This window comes from Convolutriloba macropyga, chromosome 9 (assembly GCF_964194025.1).
Source record: "Convolutriloba macropyga chromosome 9, txConMacr16.3, whole genome shotgun sequence".
NCBI lineage: Eukaryota > Metazoa > Xenacoelomorpha > Acoela > Convolutidae > Convolutriloba > Convolutriloba macropyga.
The window spans coordinates 40,213,764-40,229,411 of NC_134476.1; the positions used below are offsets into that span (position 1 = coordinate 40,213,764).

The 15,648-nt window shown below is 37.8% G+C and overlaps 1 protein-coding gene across 10 annotated transcripts in view; it reads left to right on the forward strand.

Moving 5' to 3' along the window:
- The window catches only part of LOC142345777 (uncharacterized), a 118,809-nt gene that overhangs the window by 69,960 nt on the left and 33,201 nt on the right, over positions 1 to 15,648 (forward strand). For 9 of the 10 annotated variants that reach the window (XM_075398103.1, XM_075398105.1, XM_075398102.1 and 6 more), the window contains exons 3-8: positions 2,741 to 2,801; positions 3,013 to 3,295; positions 4,112 to 4,424; positions 6,473 to 6,934; positions 7,345 to 7,395; positions 13,205 to 13,255. In XM_075398103.1, coding sequence (XP_075254218.1) covers positions 2,741 to 2,801; positions 3,013 to 3,295; positions 4,112 to 4,424; positions 6,473 to 6,934; positions 7,345 to 7,395; positions 13,205 to 13,255 — 1,221 coding nt within the window. The remainder of the gene's footprint in view (positions 1 to 2,740; positions 2,802 to 3,012; positions 3,296 to 4,111; positions 4,425 to 6,472; positions 6,935 to 7,344; positions 7,396 to 13,204; positions 13,256 to 15,648) is intronic. The other variant, XM_075398108.1, reaches the window with a different exon arrangement.

Here is a 15,648-nt window from a genome sequence, read left to right on the forward strand (position 1 = left end):
CACATTGCATAACAGATTAGTATTAGTATTTATTGCATTTATTACGTGAGTGGCTGCTTAATTTGACTTGAAAGGGGGTCTATTGTTTCCAGATTTAGTGCAAGTATTAAATGGAAGCTGTTAAAAATTCCCTCCTCGACGTATCTAATCCCGTGTTAAGTAGACGGAATTGTCCCAAATTAAATTGACGGCACAATAGAACTAGTAGCAGTCGATATACTTTTTTGCTGTTTTAATCTAAATACCTGTAAGCGTGTATTGTAATGTGCTAGGACTAGAATGCAAGCTGGAGTTCGATTTCAGCCTTGTCAGCTTCCTCCCTCGACGAAGATAACATGAGCATGCAGATAACACTGAAAAAAATAGGGTATTATTGCTTTTTTCAGATTTTTTGTTTTCTTTTTTGGAAAGGTTAGATATTGCTTGCAACCAACAGTTATTGGATTTTCCTACTAAATCGTGTTGAATGTTGTGTTGGTATTGTGAAAGGATTCAAAAATTATTTTTTTTCGAGCATCAAATTCCCATTTCATGTACTATAGGAGCCTGATGTAAAATCAGCGCTTTGTGACATATAAATTATCCGACCAATCAAAAACCGGAAGTTTTCAGCCTGTCTTGAAATTTTCACTTCTCACGAACTACCTTTCGAATAAAGTCTGACTTTATATGGCTAACGGTTCATATCCACTCAAGTGACAAAAATGTGAGAACTGATTAGCGAAAAAGCATGAAAGTCACATATTTGTATGTTGATTCAAAGTTTGCAGATGAGCTGTTAGGCTAGTCTATTTGATTACTTCAATTGATTAAAGCCAAATTGATCAGGTTTTGTACATTATATCCAACAGCCTACGTTTTGATAATTTTGGTCAAGCGCATCATTGCCGCTGCGGATGTCTTGTATCTATCTCTTGCGTCTTATTTAGAGGTCCTAAAGTGTCGGGATTCAGTAAATATCATCGTTTTTCTGATTTGCTTGTTTGATCATCGGCGGATTATCTCTGCATCGGCAGAAAGTTTTATTCTAACCAACGTATTGTGATTGAATGCATTTCGAATTAGATTAGTCATGCTAGCGAACAATGAAGCAAAAAGTTCTCTGTCAGCCTTATATATCTTTTTTGTGCCGCATTTAGAAAAAAGTCACTTGTTCCACTTATTATGTGACAGACGGATAATTTATAATGTGCCTCTATAGGATAAATAGTGACTGTGTATGACTAAAGTAGCAGTCATAGAGAATAAAAACATCTCGGAGACATAATCTTTTCGCAGAAACACAGACAATGTGTAAAAGCTGTCGTTTTTGTGGAAAAAAAAACAAAACAAAAGAATAGAAAGAATAAACAGTTTGTGCTTCATTTATTTATTCATGCACTCGCAAGTCCTCCCTGCTTGTTTCGCTGGCGGTTTATGCTTCTTCCTGTTTAATATTTCATTCATTAGCAAAGGAAGGAGCTCTGTGCCAGAGAAGCAAAAGAATTCGGATACAAAATGATAGATGGATTTATAGATAGTGTCTTAAGTTGGTTCATTGCTAAATTTGACTATATTAATCGTATTTATATGCTCCACTGTGACTGTGTTTGAAGCTTTTATTTTTGGTGCAAAATTAATATTAAAATATATCTCTCGGCTTCAAACATACAAAAGGTAGCGTGAGTGATGGAGCGCAAGTTTCATCACAGGAATGAAAGCAATAAAACAGCTTTGAACTCTGGAATGAACATAGGGAATATTTTGATGAAAATGGGCGTTCCTATATTGAGAGAGAGAGAGAGAGGGAGAGGGGTGTGGGGAAAGTGAAACAATTTTCCAATAGCAATTGGTCGGTTGTCCGCTTTTCTATCTGTGAATAGAGTCATAAAGTGTCCCCTTCCTGTTTCTCTTTATGGTTATAGGTATACATTGATGTATGTGTATGTGTATTAGAGGAAGGGGGCTTTTTATCCATCGGGGCTGGCCTTAATCTGTCTCCAGGGATAGGCAGGTGCAATCTTGTATCAATTTTGCCCCACTTTCCTATACAACCTCTGACCAACAACCCCTCCTAACACCTACACACTTGGCAGCATCATCTGATAGTGAAATGAGGAAATGAACCCATGATCAAAAGTTTTCATGCTCTTCGTTTTCTCTTTCTGACCTTTTTTGCCTCTTGTGCTCATAGTAAATGATGAAATGCATGAATAATTGATTCAGCAAACCTTAATTGGGCGGAACCATGGTTGATTTAAATTGATCTGAAACAGTTAATTTTCGATCGGAAGCCCAAACTAACAGCGCTTTTGATCTCCTCTTCTTTTTGGTACTATAATAAGAAGTGAATTTTGATAGATCTCACCTATTTTTGGGAGAGATAAAAAGTTGCCCTCTCTCATTGACTGACAGGAGAGGTAGTAAATAATGTGATTTTGGATTTGGGACTCAAGTGACCCTCAGTTCCTCTACTTAATCTTGCTCTGCAAATTGTCGTCCTGAAGTCAACTTTTTGTTAAATACATCTTGATCCAAATGGTAGCAACTTGTTTAAGCTAATCCTCCTGTTTTGCAGATTGATTTTGAGACAAATGTTCTTATATCAGTCGATTGTATTTGATTTTGCCCGATAACAGGGTACCGCGAAGTTCGAAAACTATCTGAAAGAGGGGCATGTACCAGAAAATGTCCTTATTATATGAAAAATACTACTACGATAAATGTTATAAAATGTTCTATGTATGTGTGTTTGTTTCAGGCTGTGAGGACTCGATACATGTTGTGGACGTGTCTTCTCCCATGCTCACTGTAGACATTCTGTAAGTTGTAGAACTCATGTTAATTTGTAGAAGGATGATCTGTATATTGTGCTCGATGACTTAACTCGTCAAAAAGGACTGTGATGCCTTTTTCATTAAAACAAGTCATGACTTGGTTCTGCACCATTTTTTACTATCAGCTTGCGCTATTCTATACATCATTGGAAAGATTGTCAAGGAATAAGTTGCCAAGTAAGTGTGTATGTTATAGGGATAGGTCGTCTGTACGTATCTCGAACCCTTATCTGAAACCCCCAGCAGACAAGACAAGGAATAAAGACAGCAAAGAAGGAACGGATGGGAGTAGAAGTGGGAAAGACGGAGGTGCCACTGACTCAGTCTTAAAACCTTCCGATCAACAACAACAGAATCCCTCCTCATCCTCTGCTAGTGATGGGAATGGCAATGGTGCGGTAGGGGGCGATGAAGGGGGTAACTCCATATCAAAGAGAGAGGCTCATTCACCCGCCCCTCTCTCAAATCAATACTTCACTGTAAGCAGTTTTTCACCTCATCTACTTTTCTCTTCAACCTTTTCAAATGTGTACAATCAGGTCCATAACCTAAATTTCATACTCTGCGTTTCAATAAATAATAACTTGAATTTTCCTAATTATTTTCTATCAAGCCTTTCTTAAAGACCAGAGTTAAAATTTTTAAAGTTTTGCTCATTTAAGTTCTGCATATAATGATGGCTGCGTATTCCTGAGCAGAAACGGCTAATACTGGCGATAAATTAGGCATATTGATTTTGTGTTATGGATTTTCTCAAAAGGGCAATATCCGATTTCACCGCCTATCCTTACAATCTAGGCGTGTCCACATAGGTAGAAATAATCAATTCTACATGCCTTTGAGCAACTAAAGATTTTTCTCACCGATGTTTACTTAAAACTGTTGATTATAGCTTACATCAGATTCAATGTATTAATACAAATGGTCTGCACCTTGATTAGTGCAAGTAAATAAAACACTGAATTTCCTATAATTATGCTTATACAGACGACTTGAGAAGGTTATTGAACACTGTTGAGTCGCCGTGAACATTTTACGACCCTGTAAAATACATCGTGGGAAAAGTGATACAACAGTTGACAAGAAATCAGTTTTTTGCCTATTTTTATTTCTGAGTTGCGGAACTATTTGAACGCAAAGTTGTATAGTTATTGTTTTTTTTGCTATCAAAATGTCAGAAAATTGAAACCGGCAAAAAATGTGACTACTTGCACGAGTAAAATTTACAGAGGAACGTGTTTGAAAACGAAAAAGATTCCTCTATGTTAATTGTCCTATGTTATATGTTTAATTAGGTGCGCTTTGACTCTGTGTACACGCTGAAGTCTATCAAAGTGAAGAGTGGCGAGAGATACTTAAGTGTGCAGTACTCTAGAGAGTCAGACCCGATCGCATACCAAAGAAGATACAGCGCCTCCAATGGCAACTGGCGTCTCATGATCAACGAGTACTTCCCCACAGCCAAAATGTACATCCAGAACTCACTCACACCTCCAATGGTCATGAGTGAGATGAGAATTAACCTCATGAACAAGTTCTTCGACAATTCCTCCCTCTCACCAACAGAGTTCTCAATATCATTCGAACACGGCGCATGCAAGTTTAACGGTTAGTTGACACCATCAAGTCATTATCATTTGGGTACATTGTAGAATAGATTTTGAACTCATCTCTTGGTTTTGATTACTTTGGGCTAATTGTATATGATGAAAATTTCAAGAAGATGAGTAATTATTTTAATTTTTCGTGAAAATCGGAATATCTTGGCCTATTAAGTTAAAATTTTGAAAAAAATTGCATTTGTTGATAGCCGCCATCAACCTTTCGGTGGCTATTATTTAGGTGTTCTTCTTTTTAAACGACTGGAAAAGGAGTAATGGTGATCTATTTTATTTGATCGGTGACTTTTTATTAGAGTATATGTTTTAGAGGAAGTCATGCCGCACGTGAAAAGCAGCGTTTAAGTCAATCTGTTGAACAAAAGTCAAAAGCAGAGAGATAATTTAGAGTGGTTTTTGTTGATTCCATGATTGTGAGTAAGAGCGAGAAATGTAGGTGTGAAAAATATCATGTTAAGGGAGCGGTTTGTTTGTTTGATTACGTGCGGCTTTTTCAGAGTGGTTTTCAGATTTAATTCTTACCTTTTTCCCCTAAGATGTTTGCCTCAAATATCATAGCTAGCAATGATATGGAGAGAGAAAAATTGAGTGGATCACTGATCGAGCAGAAAAAATTTTCAAAGGATTTTTCAGAATATTTGTTGGTAAGTACCGCGTTAGCATTCCGTAGGATTCTTGTTGAAAATATTTCGTTCATTTTGTTCGCTTTCCTAGGTTTTTTTCTATGTGTACCACGTCTGTCGTTTTATCTGTGGTTTTTTAGCCGATTGTTCTATGAAAACTTTTTTGCCAATTGTTGTGTAGGATTTGCAACTTGTGATCAGTTTTTTTCGAATTTGTTTTTATAGCTGCGAGCGTAGCTATATTGCGGTGCTCTTGGTTTTGTTTCGTCGTCTGACGCTCTTTTTTCGTTTTACATTTGTTCACACAGCAAAGCTGAAAAAGTCAAATTTTCTGAATGACTTCTTCCTCTCACTAACGGCATTTGCGCGCGTTACGTCATTTCTCACTCGCTTTAGCGAAAGTTTTTAGGTTATTTGCGTGATTAGATTTTGATATTACGTGACTTACCTCACTCGATAAAATGATTTTTGCACTTAAAAACTTAAGTTCAATTTGAATTTGTTTTAGGTCAAAGGAACTCATATGTGCAGTAAAGGTCCCCTAATAAGAGGCTTCTGTGGAATGAATTTTAACAAGCTTTATTAATTTATCGCTGAATGTTTTTTACCCTAGTTTTTTGAGCGGCGTCAATTTTTTTGCAATTTAGATCTGTATCTGTTTCTATCTCTGTTATATGGCACGCAGGTCTATTCTTTCGCAGCTATTCCGGCAATCTGCCGGCTATGTTTTCTCATTTTATATGTTGCTCTTTCCAAAATGATAGAGGTCACACGAGAATTCTCGGTTTTGAACACCAGTCAGAAGTTTTTTTCACCATAAAGTTTCTCGAGCTTATGCCTCGTTCTAAATTGTTTGACTCGCCAGTAGACGAGCAATTCATTCGTCCGTCGTGTTACCTTTTGATCGCGTTTTTTTTTGGTTTTACATGTGTCACTCGTTTGACTTCTGACTTACTTACATTCTTTCAACTAAATGGAATTTAGAAGAAATTCATTAAGTTTGCGCGAATACGTTCAAAGTCAAAAAGCGAAATCGAAAGGATACTCGTGGTTCGCCATTAAAGCCTGTTCACTAAGACTTGATATTCAAAGACTTAGTGATCATATTGCTAACTGGTATATAAAAGATTGTTGTTCTCCAATTTAGAGACTGAATTCATCATGTATTGAATCTAATGAAACTGTGTATCAAATTAGAACTCATTTGACACTTTAAAAAATATTTGCAGATTTTTTCTTTATTTTTGCTACTTGTTTGAATCACAAAGGCTTTCGGTGAGGTCAAGGGCGGCTATTTTTTGACAATCTGTCGGCTATGTTTTTTTAAATGAAGTGTTGGTGTTTGGTGAGTGAAGTCGGATGGGAAATGTGAAAGTGTTTTTAAATGGACAAACTCAAATATATTCAAATTTAGAGATGGAGTCCTATACGATAACGGAACCCTCAGAGGAGCATCCAGACTTTGCTTACGACGGAAAGGCTGTTAACGGATACCTCACTGGAGGGCTGGGCTCCCTTATATTAGGAAGCAGCTCTGACGATCAATACGTAGAGTGGCTAAAGACGCCTGCCAGCGATGATCTTGTTCAGATGGATTTCGCTTTCAGAAGTAAACAGAACGTGACCGCGGTGGAGTTCAACTTTGACAAGCCCATCTCATACCTAGTCTACTCTCCCGAACAGATCACATGCTATGCGTTGTTCGAGAGAGACCAAGACATATCGAAGGGTGTCTCGAGGAGTGTGGAAGTGGAATCAGATGCATCCTCAGTTAGGCTGAAGCTGGACTTCGTGGCCTACAAAGTACACTGTGAGATGATGTACAGGACTAGTTCAGATGCCTCCATTAGACTACACCTCGTTCAATTCACCTCGAGTGAGTTTAACTTATGGTGACATTTTTTGTGTTCATTGAGATGAAAATCTTATTGCGCATGTAAATTGAGCGCTTTGTACTTCCTTAATGTCAAACTTGAGAGGAGATAAATATTGCGATGTCAGAAACCTGACTTGACATAGATTAACACCTGAAGATGGCAAAGACAGGCTTGTTAAAGACTCACAAGCAGCATTAATCTGAAAGATACTGGTATTTTTGAGCAGCAGTTGTGGCCGTTTAGGTTCTCAGTAGCATGTAGAGAAAATAGAAAAATAGGGCTACGAAAGCAATCAGGAGTCTGGATCGAATTAGGGTAGCATTATTCCAGGGTGGATACATGAATGGCGGGCGACGTATTTAACAGGTGAACTAGTTGATAATGAATGTTGATCCTTTGACAATTTCAGGGCCGGCGACTCTGGCGGAAATCGAGGCGGCCGATCCCAACAAAGACAAAAGTAAGTCGTCTACATGACATACTCGCACACATAGACAATTACACGCTATGTAAGGTAGACTAGACAATTTATGACCCTGTCTTGTTCTCTTAATCCAATATCTTCTTGTCAGGTCAAGTGGGAAAAGGAATATTAGGAAGAGATTTAGAAGTTGAAGATAGTGCGGAGATGGGACACCTGTTGTGGCTTAGACTCCTAAGTTCCTCAACTTCCATATTGGTCAACGTGCAAGTTTATCCCATGGAATATAGGAGAACACTGTTGACTATTGTTCATACTCTTTTTTCCCCTCTTCCTTAGAGATATATATCACAATCTCGGTTGGTAGGTGTTTAATTAGGTTGCTTGAGGAAAGGGTTTAGGTGCCTTTATGTGATTGTTGGGTGTTTTGGGGAGCTTGTCAGATTAGTTGGATTGAGAGAGTGGAATTAGTTCACAGCTACCAAGAGAGGCCGCCCTCTGTGCTGTGCTTTGAAGCCTGTCTTGGCCCTTTTTATTCTGTGTCTCATTGTATCGATACCGAATAGCAGCAGCAATTCTTTGCGCAGGTCTTTTTAGTACAGAAGTGGGATTGTCATAAATGTGTTAATGGTCCATAACTAGATTGTTCACATAATACTCGCAAGCGCATTGTGTCGCAGGGTAAACGTTTGAAGAACGTTTGAACAGTTCATATTCTTAGGGATAGTAGCCAGTGCTATAATGTTGAGAGCACTTCAATTGCAATATAGTGTGTCTGTGTGTGCCTATGTGGTCTTCTAATGGTACTACTCGGCGGTGTTCTAAATGCAAACTGGGTCACAATTTGATCCTTAATTTGAAAGCACATTGACCCACAATCCAGTCCCAACTTCTGAAGAACTGTTCCCAATTTGAAAGAGGACACATGCATATGCACGCACACAAACTGTGCACACACACACACACAGAGAACAAGTACACATGATAGCATAACTGTGTAGTAGTGAGTTAGTTAAATTGAGATATTTGTGGAAATGGAATCTTGTTAATAGAATGTTGCGGATCGGTTCAGCTGTTGAAACTTCAACTTAGAATGCACGCTTGACTGCTTGCATAGTAACATGGGATTTCCAACACACAAGTGTACCTCATGTCTAGCTCAGAGGTAGATAGATAGGTTCATTTGATCGACCAAACAGACCAAAGGCAACAGTGAAGCTCGAAATTCTAATCGACTGATCGTTTAGCAAAATGAGAATTCTTAATGTGAATTTGATTGGCCAAACTCTGACTGGTTCAAATTAAGATATAACAGATGTTAAATATGTGAAATTAAATAAGTTGTTGCTGCTTGATAATAAAATGTGCGCGGTTAGGTTGAGCTCCAATTGGCATCTCTCCGAGAAGTTTCGCCACGTATGGAACTTCGTTGTGCTTAATTGTTTCTAAAAAATGCTTTTTAACAATGAGAGAGAGGGAATTATTGGGCTTTCTCATTTTTTTCTCATGTCGCTAGAAGTCCATTCGGCTAGATCTGCGTCCTTTGCCAATAGTATACCATTAAGGTAAAATTGTAGTGTTGTTCTGTAGAGAACAGCGAAGGGATTGAGAGTGGGAAAGGTTGTTTGTTTGTGACTGCGGGCTACTTGTTTAGGGAACCATAGTTTGGATAACTTTTGCATTTCGGACACTCGGCATGGTATTAACTATCTCAATATGTGTGATTGAGTTGTTTGCTACTTGGTTTGTTTTAAGTGGGACTGATAGATTTCATTCATACAAGTATGGTGACTTTGTTACAGGATTAGTACCAACTGTTGAGTTCAGTACTGCACTTTTTCCTTCTCATTGTAGGGCGAGAGAGTGTGTTCGTTGTTTATAACTCAAACTAATAAACAAGTGCACTTTGCTAAGCTTAAATTTCTCTCAAACTACGCGGCTCCAAATGCCCTTAGGACCATTAACACCCACACGCTTTTATACACAGGCGCGCACGCAATCCTTGGAAGTAAAAGGCTTGCTCTCTAATTGCCCAGTTGTGAGGTCTTTTTTCCGAAGTTGGGTGACGGCTGTGTATTCATGAAATAGAGGATAAGAAGAAAAATATAAGCAAGGCTTTCCCTGGCTATTTGTTACTCATCAATTGCAGTCTCGAAATTGTACTCTTCACTTGCACAGAAACAGCACTCGAAAACACTTCAGATATCTCCCTCTCTTTATCTACCTGTATTTATTAGCTGCTGTTGTGATGCTTTGAGGTCTTTTCATGTCCCGATGGAAACCTTTTATGACATCACATGAATTCGAACACACGCACGCGCACACACACACACACGCACACACACACACACACGCGCGCGCGTGCATTTATTTATTTACACATATGATCACTGTTACGCACTGACTTTTCACGAAAAAAAAAGAAAAGTACACTTGAATGTTTCTATGCTTTCTCTGTTTTTGTGCTTTGGATGTTTTTATTGTGGCAATTGTAATATGTCTTTGTTGTGATTCTGCTTCATTCATTGCCAATTGTGTCGTCATATGTGTGTGAATAAAAGAGGGAACAGGAAAGAAAAGATTTGTCTGCCATCGTGGTGCTCAGTGACAGTTTGTCATCTGCACTAATAATGCTTGTGTTACCATGTGTAAGAGTTTCGGTGCCAAAAATTGTCCTGAACATGGTCGCCATGTTGCAACACATGCAGCTTTTAAAAGTGTCTCAGTTCGATTTGACGCGTGTGTGTATGTGTGTATATATTGAAACACTGTTAATACTGACGTTGACACTTCTGGTCCTGTTGTTGTTTTTGACTTCGATTGATATGATTGTTGTTGGAAAAAGTTTGACTCAATTTTTGTTTACTTTGTTTACATCGGGTGGTGCTTCTGTGCTTGTACTGCAAAATGTGTCTTGTTCGTGTGTCTGCAAAGCAGATCTTTTGAGTAAATTATGATGTGGTCATGTAAGGAAACAAGGCCGTTTTCGTTCTGTGTGATAATGGATAAAAATTAAATGTCTTGCCATTGAATTATTTCAGCGTCTTGCCAATTTTTCTCTGCGATGTATTAACTCTTGTAGTCTTAAATGTTGCATGTGCAATACGTGAATGCGCATGCTGGTAGTAATGGCAGCGAAAGAGGTGGTGTTGAGGAATTATGTGGCCATTGGCCCTATCCAAAGTATGATCTCAATCCCCTGTCCCTCCTACCGCTCATAGAGGCATCCACCCTCTGAGCCTCCTTATGGCCCATGTGTCGCGGTGGTGTTGGTTATGGTGCCTTTGAAGGAGAGATTTATTTCACTCTCTCTCCAGTTATAAACTGATTTGCTCCCCAAGGGAGGGAGGAAAGCGAGAGGAGGTGGAGGGAGGGAGGGGGGATGAGTTCACTGCATTGTTACCAACCATGAACAGTCTGAGGGAAATGCCGAGGTTAGCATGTGAATGACTCTAAGAAGGGGTGCAGTGGTAGTAATGGCAAAGATGGAATGCTAATAGGAGTGAGAGGTAGGAAGAGAGAAAGGAGTGAATAACGCAAGGATGAGTGAATAACACTGACATGTACGGCGAGAGTAGACGTAGCATTAAGCGGTGGTGGTGGTGGTGGTAATGGTAGATGGAACTGGGCTGTGAGAAAAGATGATTGTGATGATGATAGTTGAGTTGATTGCATTCATGTTCCATCTTTTAATCAGATGAGAGAAGACCACTTTGCCATTCTCAGGACAGACAAGCAGCGATTCTTCCGCTTGTTCTGCTCTACTTACACATAGACACACAAGCGCAGACATTCAGACACACAGACGGAACCATAGGAAGTATTAAGCCTCCAGCCCCACGTAGGCACAGGGCAATATTCATATCAATACATGTGGTTTGAAAAATAGCATATGTAATTAAATACATGTCACATTAGTTGTGGCTCACAGGAGCGAGTATCTTTTCGGATTTGTTTAAAAAAGCTAAACAGCAAATGCGGGTGTTTATTGTCACAGAAAGATCTCAAGATTGAGATTGAATAGTGTAATGATTATTTAGATCGCCACAGCTATCTCTCTGAGACTTGATGGAATTATTGGTTGCGTTTTCTCTCGTCCGTCAAGATATGAAGTTTTGTGTTCGGTGAAAACGTTCTCAGATAAAATAGGCAGAGAAAAAAGTCCTGCCCAAATCGACAATGATGACTCAATTCAGCAGTTTTTACAATCCTCAAATTTTACTACTCAAGTTTAGTTGATCAAAGCATTAAAAAGGCACGCAAAGCTATTGAAACAAAAAACCAGGTTTTTGAATTTTCCCGATGTTTGTCCAAAAATTGGTGCTTATTGTCATTATTGTTTTCATTCATATAATGGAAAACATTTTCATAAAATTTTTTGGCTAGATGAAGTATTGTCATTTTGTACAGCGGCTAATTCCCTTATCCACAATTTGAAGGAAAAACATGAAAGCCGACACAATGTTTACGGTTTCATTAAGTCAAAATCGTTGTTGCAAGATCGCATGCCTCATCTCATTCTTGCAAGAACAGGAACAGAGGAGAACGCTTAGAGCTGCAAAACCGTTGCAAGACGGTTAGATCAATAGATAAAGTGGGACATTGACTCCCTGTTTTTCGAAGCAAAAGCTATCCAAAAACGTTTGAGTAAAACTAAAGAACCATGTACAGCAAATTTGAATTACCTAGTTGGCAATCAGCATGCAAAGGTTTTGCCATACCACCAGTACCTATATGAAAAACTCAATTTTTAGAGTCTGCTATGAAGAAACATGAAAGCCCTGGCTCTTCCGGCCTTGATGCCAACGAATGGCGGAGGCTTCTGACATCCTTCAAGGCGTCCTCGACTGATCAAGCAAAATCATAGCTAATATAGCAGTACGCATAGCTACTTCACATTTGACGTTCGTTCGTCTAGAGCTAATTTTAATAATACAGATTCGGAAGCGATCTTTCTTATTGACGCAAAAATGCTTTCAATGGTCTCAACCGTGACCTTGCCTTCAGAGATATCGAGAATTCATGTCCTTCCCTCTATCGTTCCTTTTTTTAAATTCATATCGTGAACCATCAAAATTGTTTATTAACAAACAAACAATACTCTCAAGAAGGTACAACCCAAGGGAACACCCTTGCAATGTCGTTGTATGGGATTGCCATAATCGCATTAATAGAACTTCTTGACGATTGCTTCACAGTTCAAAAGTGGTATGCTGACAATGGTAACGCTTTCGGCTGTCTTGATGATCATAAAAACTTTTTGATTTGTTGAAAAAGTATGGTGCTGCGTTTTGTCCTTATCTTACCAAGTAAACTATTATCACCAAAGAGGTTGAAACTTAGATGAAATCATTCATGTAAACGTGCGTCAAAATTTCGGTTGAATTTTGACCACTATTCTGCCTGCATTCTATCGTTTTTGGTTTTGAAACGTTCTAAAAATTGTTGTTAACTATCAATTTTTAAGCCCTTTATGTCGAAGTACAGTTTCGACGAAAATTTATTACCGAAGGGATATTGCAATTCTCAAAAAACTTACAATCATTATGTTGTCATTGCATTGAAGTGAACTGTGAAATGGTTTTGAGTTTTTTGGTAAAAGGTCAGTTCAATGGAGTGTATGAAAGGTTCTGAGTACATATCTCTTTAGTGTCATATAAGTAAAGACTGGGCGATCACAGAGGATTTCAATAGCATAAGTAGCATTCGCGGGAGCATAATTCTAGCTTCAGTAACTGCAAGAAAAATTACGATAGGTTGGGTCAGAAATTGTCGATATCATTTAGTATAGTCTTGAGTTCTGTTAAATACGTGTGTGTATATGATGTATATGTATGGCGTCTTTCAGTTGAGCCAGTTGATGGCATTGACTCAAATTCAACTGACATTATCTCAGGAGGTAAACAAAAACAAACAATATCTTCCCTCCCCTTCCCTAACCCCATCCTAGTTACTAAATGACTAAACAGACATGAAACTAATGAATTAGAGGAGAGGGAACCACTAATGAGTGATACTAAAGGGTTGATTTTGCCATTGCTGTTGAAGTTATAACATTATATACTACTCAGAAGTGAATCAATCAATTAATGATGCACCATCTAACATCTCTCGGTCAACATTTATGTCACATTTCTTGGTTGCCAATATTAATGTTCTCGTTCCTGTTGATCTATCTATCTAACTATTATCAGCTACTACTAGTACTACTAATGTCTGATCAACTCAAACTACTGTCATTTAATCAATCAATTGACTCTCGCTTGTTCACATTAAATAATGCTCAGTATTGATAGCAGCAGTCATGATGCATTTCACACACAATTCTAAGCAGAGCTGAGTCATTACAGGGCTGAAGTGCGCCCAATTGGCTCAGGATTGACCGATTCTCACCATAACTGTAAATAACTGCAATTGTAAAAAAAAAGTAAAGCAATAGTTCTTGCCGTTTTTTGAACTGATTTTTTTCTATCATGATAATACATTTGATAATTTTTGTCAGCCTTCCTTTTTATCGCTAGATTTTCTCATTAATGGTTCAAAAGTTAAACTCAGTTTTGTAATCTAATCAGAAACAACCGTTATCTGCTCAAATCGTCATTATTAAGTCGGCCTGTTTACGATTCTTTGTCTTTTCGGGTTTTTTAGCACGTTTTTGTGTCGTTTTGGACTTGGCTTTTTAAATTCCTATGAGTGAAACAATTCTGAGATCAAAGTAAGTCTGAGATCAAACATGAAAATTGTGCATGATGGAAAATTGAAACTGCAAACAAATGCTCTATCATGGTTTTATCACGGTTTGCAAAGTTGATTTCTGGCCATTTCGACATATTTTTTTGTTCGGTCATTGAAAACTGTTTGAATTGTAGATCAGAATTTGTCTTCGGGTGTATTCTTAATTCCTTTGAGACGTAGTTAGCGGTTTTTGGTTTTCATCACGTACAATTTTCACGTTTGACCTCGACACTTACGAAACCAATTGTGACACTGATAGGAATTTAAAAAGCCTTGTCAAAAGTGATAAAGCCTTGTCATTTAGAGTTAGAGCATTAAGTTATTAAGGTTTATTATAGTAATTTCTAATAGCTATTAGTATTTAGCTTACTGTGTTACAGATGAGATCATTTTTATTTAAGCTAATGAAGCTGCGGATTAAATTTGGTCCCTTATAAAGAAACGAAATTCGGTTGTCAGTTCTTATTTTTTCTCTACATGCGTCTCGCAATTTAGAAATAATTATCAAATTAAATATGCACCAAATGCGTTTTTACCTTTTTGATAATTTACGAGCTGTTTAGAAATTTTTTTAATGGATTATTTATTAATCTTCAGTTTACGGCGAGCTCTCTAATTCATTTTCATTCTTCTGTGGTCTGAAAAGAAATCAGTCGTCTCTTGAAATCAATGAGTTCGAATTTATTTAATTGTTTTATTTAATTTAAGATCGTTATTTCTAATGGCTGAACTCCCAAAAAAAAATGTGCTAAAAGTAAAAATTTTGCATTCTCATTTGTTGGCAATAATAATTTTTCAATTTGACTGCAAAGATAATTCAGCATAATTTGGAATTGTTGGTAGAGAAATTTTGAAATGGATATATATTCTGATTAATTCTGAAGCTTTTCTCAATATTTGTTTGTAACTAATTTTTTTGAACTCTTCAGCTTTCAAAATGGAACCTCTCAATAATTAACGTTCAATTACGTAGTATTATTAATATCATTGAGATTCACTCTATTCGAATGGGGATAGGATATTAGGCGAAAAATCGATTAGGCAAACAAAATTCTTTTAGCCATTAGGCGAAAATCCTGAACTAAAGTTTTGTGGAAATTAGGCGAATAGCGATTAAAACACAATTACATCAAGATCCACTCAATGCCATAAAGTTGTCAAGTGTCCCTTATTTACATGCAAACGAGTTCTTGAAAGTACTTAAAAATCTATCACTGTTTAATTGCTCTCAAACAAAATTTGTAGCAATTATATTAGCCCTGTTGGTCTTTTTATGCGATTTTTAGCTTGACCGATTTCTCGTCTGACTTTTCGTCCTCAAAGACTTGGTAAAAAGGTAGTGCCCAGCGGGCATTAAGTGCTCTTAGAGCTTTTCAGTTCATTAGTCTCAAAGTATGCGATTCACAGAAACTGTTTTGAAGACTTATACTTATGGTGTGAAGGGCGGTTCTTATAGGTTAACCTCCACCCCATACAACGCCCCGGTGCACCCCCCTCCTCAGCTGCGCTCACCTCACACCCCTTCAATTAAGCTAAAGCTAGCCTCGCTAAACCGTA